Raw genomic sequence first — 18,181 nt, 5'->3', positions numbered from 1 at the left:
AATATATAATGCTAATATTGTGCTATGCTAATAATATAATATATTGTATGTACATACAGGTGCGCTGAGTCCCCTTCGGGGTGAGAAGGGTGGGATATAAATGTAGTAAATAAATGCAGTAAATAAATAATTAATTTTAAACTTCAGCTCACCCAAAGTCTGAAATGACTTGAAGGCACACAACAACAACAATCCTAATTAACTTGACTATCTCATTGGCCAGTAGCAGGCCCACACTTTCCATTGTAATCCTGATAGGATTATATAGGTTAAAGTTGTTTTCATTTTTAAATATTGTATTGTTCTTTCATTGTTGTTGTTGCTGCTGTTTTGCACTACAAATAAGACATGTGCAGTATGCATAGGAATTTGTTCATTTTTTTTTTGAGAAATGATAATTTGGTCCCTCAACCATCTGAAGGATTGTGGACTGGCCCTCTGCTTCAAAAGTTTGAGGACCCCTGTTCTTGGCATTGTGAAACCTCCACCAGCAGCTTTTTTTTCTTTCCCTGACTGAGATGTGAATCACAATATTGATGCCATAAATCACCATATCTTGGCAACACCAACGGAAAAGGACATGTTAAGAGGTGACTGAGATAAACAGCTGCATCTCAGGAAGGCATAAAATAGTGTATCTATGTGATGACTCATGGGCCATGTAGTCCCATTCCTAGTGCTGTTGTGACTGACGAAGAGGAGAACTTGGGTTTTCCTCCATTTCAGCCAGAAAGGGAACCATTTCAGCCAGAAATTGAGCCTTTGCACCTGCAGGAGGCTTGTCTTCCAGAAATCTCCCAAACAAGCCCGGAGTCGAGTTCTCCCCCTTTTTCGCGCCGTAATTACATTCTCCAGCAGAAAGGAGTGCAACAGGCTAATCGCAGGAGTTTGAGAATAGCAGCAAAGCATTCAGATGATTAAAGCCTGTTCCCATGAGAAATTTTAGGGAGTCATACATCTGGACACAGAGATTGACTTTCGTTTCTGGTTCCCCAGAGAAGTGTTCTCTGGTGGGGAAAACAAGGCCTATTTAGGTTCCTTGCTCCCGGAGGGATCTTGCGGAGTCAATTCGTCAGCAACTGGAGTAGTGTGTGTGGACAGCTACTCCGCTTCCAAGCCTTTGTTCCTGATTCAAGCCTTCGTTTTCCAGCCTTGTTCTTCCACGGATTTTGCCTTGCTTTCCAAGACCCAGCCTTGCCTTGTTTCCCGGATTTTGCCAAGTAAATACCACGGATCTTGTCCTTGCTCCTCGTTCCTTGCTGCCTTGTATCCAAGCCTTGTTTTTCCAAGAATCAAGTTACTTCCTAGCCTCGTTCAAGTTCATGGACTAAAAGACCTTGTCATCTCCCCTCACTTTGCCTGGCAAAGTGAGTGTTTCGGTTATTGGATTACAACTTTGGACCTTAATATTTCATATTGGACATTGCTTCTTTGGACTAATTTTGACCTTTCCTGAAAGGTCTACTCCTGGACTAATTCATACGCTTGCTTTTATTAACTTTACATATTTCCTTAATAAAGATATTAGATAGATTCTGGCCTCTGTGTATGGTTATTGGTGCTCTGCTGCCTGGGTCCTGACAATCTAGGATTTTTGCGGCCTGCTGTGAATTAAGAAAATGTTTTCCTTCTGCCAAGAATGAAATGTGAGTGTTAAAATTGATGTTATGTGCATTTTTTTTGTTTAAGGGGAAAAGATTGTCAAAGGTGGAAGAGTTTCACTCATGACTTGACAGCTCCTACATTGGGTAGAACAAAGGTTGGAGAGAACATGTTAGAAATAAGACTCATCTGAACCCAGTGCATTATTGGCCCCAAAATCTTGTCAGAAATAAAGAACACGAAGGACACATCCAGATTGACTAAAAAAATCAGCTTCTTCATGTTCTTTTCAATGTTATTTTGTAAATCCATATACTGTAAATTTTGTTGAGTTCAGAATACTTTTTCTCAACTACCAGTATAATCAAAAACTTTTTATACCAGCTCCCAGTTTGGTTTATTTTACATCAGTAAAAAATGAGAAATACAGTAGAGTCTCACTTATCCAACATAAACGGGCCGGCAGAACATTGGATAAGCAAATATGTTGGATAATAAGGAGAGATTAAGGAAAAACCTATTAAACATTAAATTAGGTTATGATTTTACAAATTAAGCACCAAAACATCATGTTATACAACAAATTTGACAGAAAAAGTAGTTCAATATGCAGGAATGCTATGTAGGAATTACTGTATTTATGGATTTAGCATCAAAATAACATGATGTATTGAAAACATTGACTACAAAAATGTGTTGAATAATCCAGAATGTTGGATAAGCGAGTGTTGGATAAGTGAGACTCTACTGTAATGGGAACAAAATCTGTAAATTTTCAATCAGTCTGGATGTGCCCTGGGGGATATTTTTAAATTCCTATGCGAAATAACCAAATCTCTATTTATATACTAGTGTGGATGTGTTGGAAATTAGCTCTATACCTTTGAAATTGTTCATTTTATACTAGATTTTGCACATTTCTGATGAAATCCTCAACAGCTTTGTAACATGCCTTGAGCTGCAGGGAGAGGTGGGTAGGAAATACAAATTATTATTATTATCGTCATCATCATCAGCTAAATTATATAAAATTATACGTAGGTTTGGTGAGGATGTGGAAGAGGGCCTTCTCCATGGCTACTCACAGGCAGTGGGACTCCTTTTCATGGGAAGTCCAATTAATTACGCAGGTTTTTAACATATATTTTAAATTTTATTGTAATTTTTTAATCTTGGAAGACTTTTAATCTGATGTAAACTGTGTTTTTGATGTATATTGTAAGCCGCCCTGAGTCCCCTGATGGGTGAGAAGGGCGGGGTAGAAATGATGTAATAAATAAAATAATAAATAAATAAATCCCCCTCCCTGGACTCTTTCTAGCAAGATGTTAGATTTTGATTATGGAGCCTAAAGTACTGTGCTGTATTTTTAAAATCTTTTATTAGAAATTATGTGTAAAATACATTTAAACTGTTTTTAATCATACATTTAAAATATTTATTTGTTTGTTTTTTTATTTCTGTAAACAAATGTTTCAGCTCAATCTTTTTTTTTTTTTTACAATTATTGTAATCCACCTTGAATCCCTCTTGGCAGAAAGGCAGGATAAAAATCAAATACATTAATACATAAATAAGTAAAATAGTGTAGCTGGAAAATCCCTCCCTGTCATATCTGCACAACAACAATGAATGCTGTAATTGAGAGAAGAGAGAAGTTTCAAAGAGATGGCAAATGACACCGCTGTCACTGCTAAGGAAAAGGTCACAACACCCCAACCCTGTTCTCCTTTACACCTCTGATCTTTAACTCCTCCTTGATTCTTGCATAGTCCATTGCCCTGTTATCTGCCCACTTTCCATTAGGTTCCTTGACCCTAGTTGGTTAGCTTGCTCATCTGCTATGCTACGCAGTTCATACTTCACCTCTTGACATCTATTAGAGAATCACGCAGGGCTAATGTGAAATAACAGCATTATATAAATTAGCTGGGAAATGGCTTTGGTTTGAAAAATTATGGAATTTGTACATGATATCCAGTGACAACACCATCCTGATATTTTATTAACTGGAAATTCCTGTAATATCTGGCCCCATCAATAAATTTAGCTACCCTATATATTCATGTATAAGTTTAGAATATGTAGTTACCCCCCAAAACCTTGGTAAATTTGTCCATAGATCAATGTGAGTACTGTACTTTAACTCTTCTCCCCCTCCAAAAAAAACAACAACAACAACAAACAAAAACAAAAAAACCCAAAGTAGCCACTTCCCTGAGTAGAGTTACAAAAGTGAAGAATTAGTCCGGCTCAGGAGAACCTAAAAGAAGGACCAACCTCCTTTACTCTCTATCGTGCCACTTTTAGCCTTTTTGAATGCTTGGATGGGGAAATGGCAGCAGCAGACTGGAGTGACTGACCCGCTGACACGTAGGCATTGGTGTTTTCCCTTCAATAAGGAATGACTGTTGACCCATCAACGGATCATAAAAACAATAATTTTAGTTCCAGAACCTGCATTCTACTTATAAATGATGTTGACTTAAAGGCAAGATGAAAACTAATATTCTCTATTTAGTTGTTCTGGTTGTGGCCCTCAGTGAAGCCACTTGTTATATCCCAGCTACCTTTGGCCCCTATACCTGACCTTGGGTTCGCCTTTGACCAGGATGAAGAATATGTTGATATCTCTCCGAGTCAGCAAGACCCGATGAATTTGCAGCTGCCACTTGTTGATGATACACAGCCAGCTCTAATTGAAAGGGAGAGTGTTGTGGATAACTCTACTCCCTTGCCAGATGTCTCTAGCTCACCGGAGTCTGTGTCCTTCAACCAGAGAGAGTATCTAAACAAGCAGAGATCTGAAAAAACAAGTGCGGAGAAGTGCCCGCTTGGCTGAGCATGGAGACTCTCTCTAGAAGCCTTTCCCTGGGAACTTTGGGGAGGAAGGCCCCCCTTTTGGGGGGAGACACTACGCTCCAATAAAGGTTTTGCTCCCAGTAGTTTCCCTTGTGGTGTCAACGTTGCTCAACTCTAAGAAGGTACATCATCTCCAGTTTCCAGCCCCTTGACTCAAGTGGCTAGCAGCTGCTGCGATTCATGAGTAGACCCGGATTTAAGTCTACTTTCCTGTCATTTCATGAACCAAGATTTATTTCCACAATCTCAAGTTCCTGCCTTGCTTCTAAGAACTATTCTTGAACATTTGGACCCCGTTCATCTGCCTAGCTTGTTGGTTTGATTCCCCACTCAAAGACTATCATTAGTTTTGAGTGTGTTTCGGTTTCTGGACTTTGGACTCTAATATTGGACATATTCCTTGACATTTCTGGACTATCTTATATCTTTTCTTAAAGGGCTTTTGCTTGCTCAACTTTTCCAACATTTCATTTTTGGATTACTATTTGCTTTAATAAAGATATTAAAAGATTATTGGTCTCTGTGTTGGTTTTCAGTGCTCTCGCTGCCTGGACTGCAACACCACTGGCACCCATCTCAAAGTGAAGAAACACAAGATTGTGTCCTTGGTGGTCTGTAACATTGGGATATATTAGTGGTTCGCAACCTGTATGTCCCCAGAGGTTTTGACCTTCAACTCCCAGAAATTGTAGCAGCTGGTAAACTGGCTGGGATTTCTGGGAGTTGTAGGCCAAAACACCTGGGGATCCACAGGTTGGGAACTACTGGGATATATAATACGCTTCTGAGGGAAGGGATGGAAACATTTTATCCAAACCCTCATCTCCCCCATTACATTATTTCTACAAAACATCTAGAACATAGCAGCCTGTGAATTTATTTCAAAACATCACTGTAGAATAAAATGAGTACTGATTTGATACTGTCCAAAGCTTCTCCCAAGTGTTGTGTTGATTCTCATGATGAACACCTTGCAAACAGTCTTAGAGAAAGATCTGTTGAACTGGTTTGCATATAATCCATATATCCTTATATATAGTTTGAGTATCCCTTATCTGAAATTCCAAAATTCAAAATACTCCAATTTTCAAAATTGTCCACAGGGGTGGCTGGGATAGTGACACCTTTGCTTTCAATGTACACAAATATGAATTCATGCACAATTTAAAAAAAACATTGTGCATAAAATTACCTTTAAGTTATCTGCATAAAGCATATATGAAACATAAATGGATTTCATGTTTAGACATGGGTCCCATTCCTAAGACATCATAAGAAATTCATTTATTAAATACATATATTCCATTTTTCCTTTTAAAAATCCTGAAATCCAAAACACTTTCAGTTCCAAGCAGATTAGATTAGGGATACTCAATCTGTACAATGAGAAAAGCTTAAACATTTGAATTGTCCACATTTAAAAATTAACACATGTGCACACACTTTTGACATATTTTTTTCTACAGTTTATCTCAGTGGAAGCCAACTGGGCCTACTCCAGATTTTATATATTACTGCATAATCCCTGACAATTGGCATTGCAGAGTGCCACTTACGATTCAAAAACTGGAAGATATCCATTTGCATTTCCCTGGAATAACTAATGATAGATTCGGAGATAATTAAAAAATAAATAAAACTGGAAGAATTTCATATTGTAATTTGAAGATATTCATGAATCAATGGCTGATCCAGCAAGTTGTATATATTTTTTGTTAGTTAGGAAGATCTGTCCTGTCTTTTTCTCTCTTGGGAAATATTCACAGGAGTTTTTATCATCTGATCAACATCTAGCATAATATAGTCCAAATGCACAGATGGCAGCTTCAAAGAAGTTGGTGAAGAGACTGCATTGAGGGGGCAAAAAGTGGCTTAACATTTTCCATACAATAAAAAATAAGGAAGCCTGGGGAGGGTAGATTTTGCAGCTTCCCATTCCCACTGTTATTTCTTGCATTTTATAATCATCTGGATGTTTATTTTTGCAACTAAAAACACTCATAGCATTCTAAAAACCAAGGGCAGTATTTTGTATCTGTCATTTAGTTTAGTATAGTTAACTAAGGATATTAGAGGCAAAGTTGAAGTATTTTGGCCACATCATGACAGGAGACAGGAAAGCTTGGAAAAGATCATGATGCTGTGGAAAATGGAAGGAAAAAGGAAGAGAGGCCGACCAAGGGCAAGATGGATGGATGGGATCTTTGAAGTGACTGGCTTGACCTTGAAGGAACTGGGGATGGTGACGGCCGACAGGTAGCTCTGGCATGGACTGGTCCATGAGGTCACGAAGAGTCGGAAATGACTATGAGACTGAGCAGCAGCAGTTAACTAAGTATACTGCTCTCCCTTCCCCGCCTGATGAATGTATCATTCACCCATGTTATCATTACCCGTGAAATTGACCTCCTTCCTGTTCAGCTATTACCCCACAAAATGGGGAGAAAGGTGGCAATAGAGCCACAGTTGTGAATGTGGAACAGCTACCTATCATTCATAACTGTTCCATATCTACAACAGAAATTTAGGGCTTGCCTACATGGCCCCACACCTTTGATTTAGATCAGAAGTTCCTCCTGGAGGTCCAAATGACATTCAGCGATCTTCAACGAGTTAACTTAGCTTTATCCTATGTTACGCAAAGTCAGAGAATGCTTCAGAGCTTCAATGCCTGCAACATGCTCATGGTCTTTCAAATTCCACTGTGATTTTTCCATTTGCGGTGGTTCATATTCCATCAGCTGTTCTGTAAGTGGGAACCGGTGTGCCCTTTGACTGTCAAAAGGGAGCCAGCCCAATTAAATTAGATTGGTTTAAGGTTCTTTTACAGTTTTACTGTATCAGGTCACAGCCCTTTGAGGGAAGGCTTTGGGGAAGGCTTTGAGATTCCTTCTCAGTCTGAGAATTTGAATTCAGTAGTTGTTTGCAAAAGTGTTTTAGAGACAGGTTTCACAAAGAAGTGTCAGAGGAAAGAATTGTAAATCCACTGGTATCTCCACCAGTTAAACTGCACCATATGGGTCTACATATAATGTTCAATTTGCGTTATACGAGGGCTATCCACAAAGTTGATTATGTTTTGGATTTTTAAAAGGACAAAGTATAGGAGAAATCATTTAACATATGCAGCTGAAAGCCACATCCCAATACTACATCTCACGTAACCCCCACTGAAATCTAGGCACATCTCAGATAGATAAATGAGGTTGGAAGGTTCTGCTCCAGTAAATTCTCCCACTTGTGTCCTCAGCCCTTCTCCCTTCCTGAGCGACGCCAAAACGCTGCGTTTTGGAAACGCATTTCCCCATTGTTGGAAACGGAGGAGAGAGGCAGCTGAATTTACTGGGGCAGAACTTATCTATCTGAGACGTGCCTAAATTTCAGTGGGGATTATGTGAGATGTAGTATTGGGATGTGGCTTTCAGCTGCATATGGTAAATGATTTCTCCTATACTTTGTCCTTTTTTAAATCCAAAACATAATTAATTTTGTGGATAGCCCTCGTAATAGCAGTACATAGATGGGGGCCTAAGGTCCCACTTTGGCTATTTTATTAAGAGAAAGGTATACAAGTTAAGGTACAATACTTATATTGACTCATGGATAAATTGACCCAAGTTTCTGGGGTCATTTTTTGACTAAAATATCCACAATTTTACATGAGTGTATGCAGCAATATATCAAGGAACAATATGTCTTCTGGGTTTTGCTTTTTTGTCTACTCCATTTTGAAAATCTTTTGTTATTTAATGTAGAATTTTTCATTCTAATAATACAGGCAGTCCCCAAGTTACAAACACCCAACTTACAAATGACTCGTTTGAGACAAGAGGAAGTGAGAGAAATCTACCCCTAAGAAGGTAAATTCACTCCTGTAAGAGTTATCATGGGGAAAAGGTGTCCCATCTGAAGCTTTGTCCCCAATCCTTGTTTCCACAACAAGCCATTTTTTTTTTCAAAATCCAATTGTCACAGGGACAGAAAGTGTTCTGAAATCTTCTGCAAACCCCACAAGCTGTTTCCAATGTGCAAACCCCACAAGCTGTTTCCTGTATTGCTAGATACGAGAGGTTTGGGCCAATGATTCTGAAAGAAATGGAGTCACAAGAAATTCACCAGGAAATTCAGGGTTTGGATTGTTATGATGATGTTCTAGATGGTGACATGACTGTCATTAAATAAATCTTGGGGTTGTTGTATGTTTTCTGGGTTGTATGGCCATGTATGGAATATGGCCATATAGCCCAGAAAACATATAACAACCCTGTGATCCCGACCATGAAAGCCTTCGACAACACAAATAAATCTTGCTTTGTGTTCATAAATATCGGTATCGGTAAATGTACCATAGATTGTTGTACATGGAAATAGTGGTAGTAACAAGAAATTCTTGATAGGATTCACAGTTTGTCTGGTTACGCTGGCTTATGATGTTCATTTTTCTGTTCAACAATAAATGTGAATTCTTCTTCATGAAAAAATAAGACATCCCCTGAAAATAAGACCTAGCACATCTTTGCGAGCAAAAATGAATATAAGACACTGTCTTATTTTCGGGGAAACAGCGTATATTGTTTTCTGTTGCCTTTGAATTCACAAACTGCCTGCCTATTCTCTTCATCTGATTCAGAGTTGCGAGAAAACAAGAAAAATTGAGGGAGAAAGAAATACTAGTACATGCAAACTTTGCTAATGTATGCCTTTCTCCCCACAGGTATGAAATGGAAGCTACTACCGAATATGATGCCATTAACATTTCCATTCTGCTTAACTTTGCCTCCCTTCTTCTCTTTCTTGCATTCTATTCAGAGTTTTCTCAGAGCAGCTCACAATATTAACAAAATGATCAAAGTGAACAAAATGTGAAATATCAATATCAAAATCATATTATAAGGACAGAATAGTTTATAAAAAGTAGTACCGATATTCTTGTTAAACATTTTAATTAAAATCTTCAAACAATAGTTTAAAAGACCTATGAAATTAAATCTCCCCACCACCACTCTGCCCTTGCAACCCATGAGATGGTGCTGGATCGGGAAAATAAATCACCCTATCAATGGAACATCTATATTGGTTGGAACATCTATATGAAGGCTCTTTTTCTGGTTACAACTTAACCACGAAATTTATTTATTTATTTATTACATGCATTTATACCCCGCCCTTCTCCCCGAGGGGACTCAGAGCGGCTTACATTCTGCCACAAGGGCCAGCAACAAATATACTATAAAACAAAACAATTAAAACATGATAAAAAGTATACAAAAATTAAAACTCTGCAAGGCAGAGAACAGAAGATATCTATGGGTGTACATGCTAGGCCGTATTGGTATGGGATATTTTTGCTTATATATGTATTATACACTGATGAAGCTCTGTGAATGAGGCACACAAATGATAGCTTTAAATTGCAGTACCTTATTGAGCTTGAAGAAACATCAGGGTCATGAGCAGTCACCTGACCGATCACAGAGTTAATAGCAGCATTTTCATGCACTTCTAGGAGGTACGTCGGTGATGAAAAGATTGGAGGTTCATCAGCATCCTCTACTACGATTTTTATGGTTGCTGTATCCTTGAATGGGCCCATACTGATGAAACGTGGATCAATACGTATATTACTTGCTTCTACCTTTAGAGTATAGGATCTTTTGTTCTCAAAGTCCAGAGGCTGTTAAGAATGGCAAAAATAAACAATTTTACTAATGACCACAGCAGCAAGAACAAGCAAATGCAATGTCAGTAGGGAAGTACTATACATGAACTTCAGTCAATGCATTTTAATGAAATCTCTTCTCGCTTCATTTGACCTGTGCTGTACATTTTCTGGGCATGTATTGATATTTGCTTATTTGACAAACCTCAGTGAGATCCAGAAAACTAAAGTTTCCGTATTCATTTATTTTTTAAATTAGGAATGGGTGCATTCTGTTAATTCTCTGTACAGTCATCCATTAAAAAACAAACTACCATACTGTAATAGTAGTTTGAAAGCATTATTATGAGACACACCCACCATCCAGGTAGTGGCTGCATATTTAAGCTAACACACAATTAAAGTCTTCATCACATGGAGGTCCAGAAATCTGGAGATAGCAGGGGATAGTATGGGAAACTGTAGGGGCGATCTTGACAGACTAGAGAGATGGGCCGAAACTAACAAAATGAAGTTCAACAGGGACAAATGCAAGATACTTCACTTTGGCAGAAAAAATGGAATGCAAAGATACAGAATGGGGGACGATGCCTGGCTTGACAGCAGTACGTGTGAAAAAGATCTTGGAGTCCTCGTGGACAACAAGTTAAACATGAGCCAACAATGTGATGCGGCAGCTAAAAAAGCCAATGGGATTCTGGCCTACATAAATAGGGGTATAGCATCTAGATCCAGGGAAGTCATGCTCCCCTCTATTCTGCCTTGGTCAGACCACACCTGGAATACTGTGTCCAATTTTGGGCACTGCAGTTGAAGGGAGATGTTGACAAGCTGGAAAACGTCCAGAGGAGGGCAACTAAAATGATCAAAGGTCTGGAGAACAAGCCCTATGAGGAGCGGCTTAAAGAGCTGGGCATGTTTAGCCTGCAGAAGAGAAGGCTGAGAGGAGACATGATAGCCATGTACAAATATGTGAGGGGAAGTCATAGGGAGGAGGGAGCAAGCTTGTTTTCTGCTGCCCTGCAGACTAGGACACGGAACAATGGCTTCAAACTACAGGAAAGGAGATTCCACCTGAAAATTAGGAAGAACTTCCTCACTGTGAGAGCTGTTCGACAGTGGAACTCTCTCCCCCAGGCTGTGGTGGAGGCTCCTTCTTTGGAGGCTTTTAAACAGAGGCTGGATGGCCATCTGTCGGGGGTGCTTTGAATGTGATTTCCTGCTTCTTAGCGGGGGGTTGGACTGGATGGCCCATGAGGTCTCTTCCAATTCTATTATTCTATGATTCTATGATTCTATGAGTGCCAGCTTCGTTCCCTTACTCTGGTTGGTCATGGGCTGCAGAGGCGGTCCACCGGTGAGGCCATTTAAGCGGTCGCTTGTGGCACAATCATTCCGGGGGCACAGTGAGGCCCCCGGGAGGATGGCGCCACCCCCATCTCCTTCTTCGGGTCTTGTGGGCCTTCTTCGAGCCTTCTTTGGGCTGCCTGGCCCACCAGAAGGGCCAACGCGGGCTCTGGAGTGCCCGACGTGGGCTCCGGAAGGCCCAGCACAGGCTCTGGAAGCCCACGTCGGCTCTTCCGGTGGACTGGGCGGGCCTTCCGGAACCCGCACTGGACCTTCTGGAACCTGCTTCCATCTGTTGGAAGTAAGGCAAGTGAGGTTTATTTGTCTGTGGAATAATGTCCAAGGTGGGAGAAAGAGCTCTTGTCTGTTGGGAGGCAGGTGTGGATGTTGTAATTAATCACCTTGATTGATTATTTATTTATTTATTTCTAGCATTTATACTCCGCCCTTCTCACCCGGGGGGACTCAGGGCGGCTTACAACAGTTGGCAACATTTAATGCCAAGAACATAATAATAAAACAAAAACAGTACATATAATCAATTAAAACTATAAAAATACATCATTAAATACATTATAATAATTAAAACATATGTAAATTAGATCCAAACAGGCGGGGCCGGGAAGACATCTTTCCACCATGTCTCCTGTATCAATTTAATGATATAATGATATATAATAATATTATACTACACTAATATTATAATACATTGTATATACATGTAATATTAATAATAATATTATGATGTAATACAATGTAATAATAATTATAATTGACTATTATAATTGTATATTTATATTACATGCAATATTACTAATAATATTGCAATATAGTTGTATAATATAATGTATGTATATATACTTGTAAACCGCCCTGAGTCCCCTTCGGGGTGAGAAGGGCGGTATATAAATGTCGCAAATAAATAAATAAATAAATAAAAACCTCATGCATCAGCCTTCAATTGGACCATGTCGACGTTATCGTATTACTCGTTAAAAGCTTGTGCACACAGCCATGTTTTCACAGCCTTTCTGAAACCCAGAAGAGTTGGGGCTTGTCGGATATTTGTGGGGAGGGTGTTCCACAGCCAGGGAGCCATCACCGAGAAGGCCCTGTCCCTCGTTCCCACCAGCCGCGCCTGCGAGGCAGGTGGGACTGAGAGCAGGGCCTCTCCAGATGATCTTAGGGATCTAGCTGGCTCATATGAAGAGATACGTTCAGATAAGTAAATTGGGCGAGAACCGTTTAGGGCTTTATAGGTCAAGACCAGCACTTTGAATGGAGCTTGGTAGCATATCGATTAGCATTTAATGGCCCTGTGGCTTCAAGGCCTGGCTTTCTCTTGCCTGGGAGAATCTTTTTTTGGGAGGTGTTAGCTATCCCTGATTGCTTCCTGTCTGGATTTCCCCTGAGTGTTGTTCTTTATTTAGGCTTTTCCTTAATCCCTCCTTATTATCCAACATTTCCGCTTATCCAATGCTTTTATTTTTCAGTGATTTGGTTTTTTTTTTGGGGGGGGCAAAATTTCTGTATGCCTATACAGTAGAGTCTCACTTATCCAACATAAATGGGCCGGCAGAACACTGGATAAGTGAATATGTTGGATAATAAGGAGGGATTAAGGATCAAATTAGGTTATGATTTTACAAACAAAGCACCAAAACATCATGTTATACAACAAATTTGACAGAAAAAGTAGTTCAATACGCAGTAATGCTATGTAGTTTTTTTTTTCGTGTCAGGAGCAACCGGAGTTGCTTCTGGAGTGAGAGAATTGGCCGTCTGCAAGGACGTTGCCCAGGGGTAGCCCAGATGTTTTTGATGTTTTACCATCCTTGTGGGAGGCTTCTCTCATGTCCCTGTATGGAGCTGGAGCTGATAGAGGGAGCTCATCCGCGCTCTCCCCGGGTGGGATTCGAACCTGGCAGCCTTCAGGTCAGCAACCTTCAAGTCACGAGGCTTTTATCCCCTAGGCCACCGGAGGCTCCATGCGATGTAGTAATTACTGTATTTACGGATTTGGCACCAAAATATCACGATGTTTTGACAACATTGACTACAAAAATGCGTTGGATAATCCAGAATGTTGGATTCAACTGTTTATTGAATCTCTATGCAAAATGTATAATTGGGAAATTGTGCTTATGAATATCCAATCATTTCAATATGGGTTGCATAGGAGAATTTCCTGGTTGGTTATGCTCATAAGCATAACCTGTACAAATGGAAGAAGAAATCAACATGCAAAAAAATAGTCGTCATTGTGTGTGTGTATGTGTGTGTGTAGATAGATAGATAGGTATATGCTAAAGCATACATTTTATGATCACCTACAGTGCCTATCTGCTGTTATCTCAAGTACATCTATAAACGTGGATTCACAATCCGACCCTCTGATGCTTCACAGTGATTAAAATTTCAAACTTGCAAATTTGTCAAGCTTTGGAAAGATATGTAAATTTGCATTACAATGTCCCATAGAACAGAACAAAGAGACCGAGAGGGATGGGGAGAGAGAATGGCACAGAAGCTTAAATCTGCAATGCAAATTCAAAGAGCACAAATAGAAATCACGGGACTCTTCCAGAAGCTTAAATATATATTCGTACTTTCAAAAATTGTGTTCATTTTTTTAAAGCTATGAATCCAGCTCTAATGGAACTTTGCAATTTTTTGGTAAATATGACAGGTACTTGCTTCTCTGCAGACTCAGAAATTACTAAGCTTTTGTATCTATGAATAGGTGGCTATAAATCAGCATATGGACAATTTGTCAATCATGCATCCTGTATCATTTCAACCATTTCAGATTCAACAACCAAAACCACGCTATACATACATACATCAGGTTTGCAAAGAGAAGGAGAACAAGGAGGTGAGACATTTGTGTAGATTGTTCAGGTGCTCAAAATACTTTATGGATCTTTTAAAAGAATTCTGCAAAATAAGTCAGTATTATTACCAGTCATGCAGCAATGCCGAATATGCGGTTGATAAAGGCGAGTGAAAGAGACTTATCTAAGGCCATCTAATGGCAAAGTCAAAATTCAAGCTCAAACCTTCAAAGTATCTTCTATACATTATACAATCTCTTTTTCCTTGTATGAATCATATATGGCTTATTGGAACCATAATTTGCTTTTTAGGTGTCCACACTATTTTCCTCTGGATATGGTTTTAAGCACCTGAACCATATGGTTTTTAGACTGCTGTGCATTCCAAAATGCTGTGATGTACAAGTCTTTATGCTAAAGACTACTGGGAGTTGAAACAGTATAGCAGAGACTGGCAGACTGCAGGGTTTAGATACTGCTGGATTATATATCCCTCGCTATGCTGTATACAGGAGATGGGAACTGCCGTCCAACAATATCTAGAGAGGATAAAAGGAGAAGGGAGGGAGGAAGTGATATCCCTTTTATAATGAACTAGTTTTATTTTCAAATGAACTTTCATGGAAATGAATTTTTGGAGTTGCATTCTGCCCATCCATATATTTTATTGCTGCATGCTATCTAGTCATTTCAAATTCATGGTGACCCTGTGGTGTACCCATCATAGTATTTTCTTGGCCAGATGTGTTCAGAAGGGTTTCACAATTGTCTTTCACTGAGGGTGACTTGCCTAAGATAATTTAGTGGCTTTCCATAACAGGGCAGATACAGTAGAGTCTCACTTATCCAAGCCTCTGGATTATCCAAGCCATTTTTGTAGTCAATGTTTTCAATATATCATGATAGTTTGGTGCTAAATTCATAAATACAGTAATTACAACATAACATTACTGCGTATTGAACTACTTTTTCTGTCAAATTTGTTGTATAACATGATGTTTTGGTGCTTAATTTGTAAAATCATAACCTAATTTGATGTTTAATAGGCTTTTCCTTAATCCCTCCTTATTATCCAACATTTTCGCTTATCCAACGCTTTCATTTTTCAGTGATTGGTTTGGGAGGGGGGGGGCGCCAAAATTCTGTTCGCCTATACTTGAAAAATACCTAGGGCCGGCTCTGATTGCACCATAGGTAGCTTGTTAATATTTTCCTCATTTTATTATATATTATAGGAAATAGTACTGCAGATCTTCTAGAAAGCCCTGGAGCAATTTATCATAACTTAATTCTATCATAAATTTGAGCATACAATAACATTGGTAACAAAAATTATAATGTTAAGACTGATAATGTAATCCCCTTTTTCCGTGATAATTGAATAGCAAAATTCATATTATTATATAGGTAGACATCATTACTTATGTAAAGTATTAAAAGTAGTGTATGGTTTCAGATGTCTGCAATTTTGAAGTTTCCTCTTTTAAAAAAGAAAAAAAAGAATGTGAAATGGGTGGGAACTACACTTGCTTGTGTAATAGCTTAGAACATTGATGGTTTTGGTTGAAATGATTGAAAGAAAGAGCATGTGATAGGGTTAGAAATATTATCCAGCTCATTCCAAACACAACAGGAAGATACACTATAGTAAGAAGACGACCCCGCCCCCCTTTCCGCAATCCATTGGATGAGGTCCTAAGTAAAACCATCCCATCAAGGGACTGTACAGAAGTGGCAATTTGCCATATAGCAGTTGTTGAAACGGCTCAATACTATCAAATCATGGAAGCTATAGTTGTACAAGGTCTTTAGCCATTTTGAACAAAAAGTGTTGTTTTAGTAAATTATAGCTCCAATGATTCCATAGCATGAGCCATGGCACTTAATATGATGTCAAACTGCATTAACTCTGTTGTGTCAATGCATCCTTAGTTCAACTTTGAACAATGCCTCTGATTCTATGCTCTACTTATTCTCCAATATATATCTGTATTTTAAGGTATGTGTCCAGGAGAATTGGATAGAGGAGGCGGGTGGGGTAAAGTAACCTCAGAGATTCCAGCTAACATTTTGAAACAGAATATGGGGTGATTCCCATCAAGACAATGCCTGCTGTATTTTGACAGCAGAGTAATACTTTAAGTTTCTTTTATGTAGTACCAAACTCCACAAACCAAGTCTTTCAAGTGTCATTTACCTTTCTCAATCTAATAATGCCTTCCTGTGTCTGGGAATCTGAGGTGATTTCAAAGATATCCATTCCATCTCCTTCAATAATGTCATAGGATGATTTAGCATTCTCGCCAATATCCAGGTCATTTGCTTTAACCCTTCCTACTGGTTCGCCAATGGCAATGTCTTCCAAGACTGAAAAATGATATAAGCCTGAAAGAAAGGGACCAAAAAAAGAAAGAAAGATGAAAGCAGCAACAGTGACAGACTTGAACATTAAATAAGATTGCAGACATTTTTCTTTATGTCCTTCCTCTTGAAATACCACCATATTCGTGTATGATTCCTTATTTATACTTTTACATAAGCATCACATACTTACCGAATGCTAATGTGCAGTATGCTCTAAGAATGTCCTCTTTTATTATCAAACATATATCACTGTGTGATTTTGTTAATACACAAAATATTACATAATAATAATAACAACAACAACAACAACAACAACAACTTTATTTTTATATCCCACCCCATCTCCCCGAAGGGACTCGGAGCGGCTTACATGGGGCCATGCCCGACAACAATACAATAACAGCAATAAAACAATAAAACAAGGTAAGCAATAAAACAATGTCATATCAATAAAAATATAACATCAACATAACATCAATTATCTTCAGACACACCCCAAGAAGAAAACATGTTAGGCATTTTTTGGAATGTGCCTTGGTGTTTACAGTCTCGCTGTCCACTCCTGCATAATTCATCTATGAAATCTCACTGGTTTTTCTGTTTGTTTTCTTTCTGTCAAATATTTCTGAGCCTCAGGTTTTAAGATGGAAGTTTGGATCTATGAACTACAGAGACGGCTTGCTGTCAAGTCTAAGAGTCACAAAGGGAAGGAAAATGGATGTGTTTAAACACATCTATAAGTAATTTGGATTAGCCAGACTCTGTGGATGCATCACAACTTCGGCACATCTACACTAATCACCTAACATGGAGAGTGACTGAGTAAGCTCCGTGGTGGCTGAATGTTGCATGAAGTTTATCTAGATTAATCAAAGACATGGGTTGCTCCAAATTTCCCCCCAGAATCTACAGCAAACTGAATTTGGGTCTTGTAAACAGTTGGCCCAGTTCCAAGGACCTCATCACATTGATACGGTCCCCTGTGCCAATTGGCCAGCCTCCATGGCTTTGCTGGTTATGAACGGATGATCTGGTATTCTGCTATATTTTGGTGGAATCACCCTAATTGAGGGTTATTTTTTGGGCCTAACAGCTCAGATTCCCCAACAGGGGCCGGGCTGTGGCGCAGGCTGTTGAGCAGCTGCAATAAATCACTCTGACCATGAGGTCATGAGTTCGAGGTCAGCCCGTGGCGGGGTGAGCACCCGTCAATTAAAAATAAAAAATAGCCCCTGCTCGTTGCTGACCTAGCAACCCGAAAGATAGTTGCATCTATCAAGCAGGAAATAAGGTACCACTTATAAAAGTGGGGAGGCAAGTTTAACTAATTTACGACGTTGGAATGAGGAAGTGCCGTCAGAGTGGATGATGAAGCAACTGCTCCCCCCTGTGGCCAGAATCGAATATCCCTTCAGGAGAAGGTTAAATTGCCTCTGCGTCTGTATGTCTCGGTCTCTGTTTGATGTGTTTATGGGCATTGAATGTTTGCCCTATGTGTGTATAATGTGATCCG

At 39.2% G+C, this 18,181-nt stretch overlaps 1 protein-coding gene across 5 annotated transcripts in view; it reads right to left on the bottom strand.

Annotated features, from left to right (window-relative positions):
- The window catches only part of cdh8 (cadherin 8), a 342,332-nt gene that overhangs the window by 83,727 nt on the left and 240,424 nt on the right, over positions 1-18,181 (bottom strand). For 4 of the 5 annotated variants that reach the window (XR_010000603.1, XR_506715.3, XM_062961879.1 and 1 more), the window contains exons 6-7: positions 16,502-16,689; positions 9,885-10,138 (exon numbers count right to left, since the gene is read on the bottom strand). Coding sequence is in view for 3 of the 5 variants with exons in the window: in XM_062961879.1 (XP_062817949.1) it covers positions 9,885-10,138; positions 16,502-16,689 (442 nt within the window). In the remaining 2 variants the exon portion in view is untranslated. Of the gene's footprint in view, positions 1-9,884; positions 10,139-11,445; positions 11,635-16,501; positions 16,690-18,181 lie in introns of those variants that run through there. The other variant, XM_062961880.1, reaches the window with a different exon arrangement.

The sequence above is a fragment of the Anolis carolinensis genome, unplaced genomic scaffold (assembly GCF_035594765.1).
Source record: "Anolis carolinensis isolate JA03-04 unplaced genomic scaffold, rAnoCar3.1.pri scaffold_9, whole genome shotgun sequence".
Taxonomy (NCBI): Eukaryota; Metazoa; Chordata; class Lepidosauria; order Squamata; family Dactyloidae; genus Anolis; species Anolis carolinensis.
Note: the sequence above shows the minus strand (reverse complement) of the source record. Positions and strands in the feature narration are given on the sequence as shown.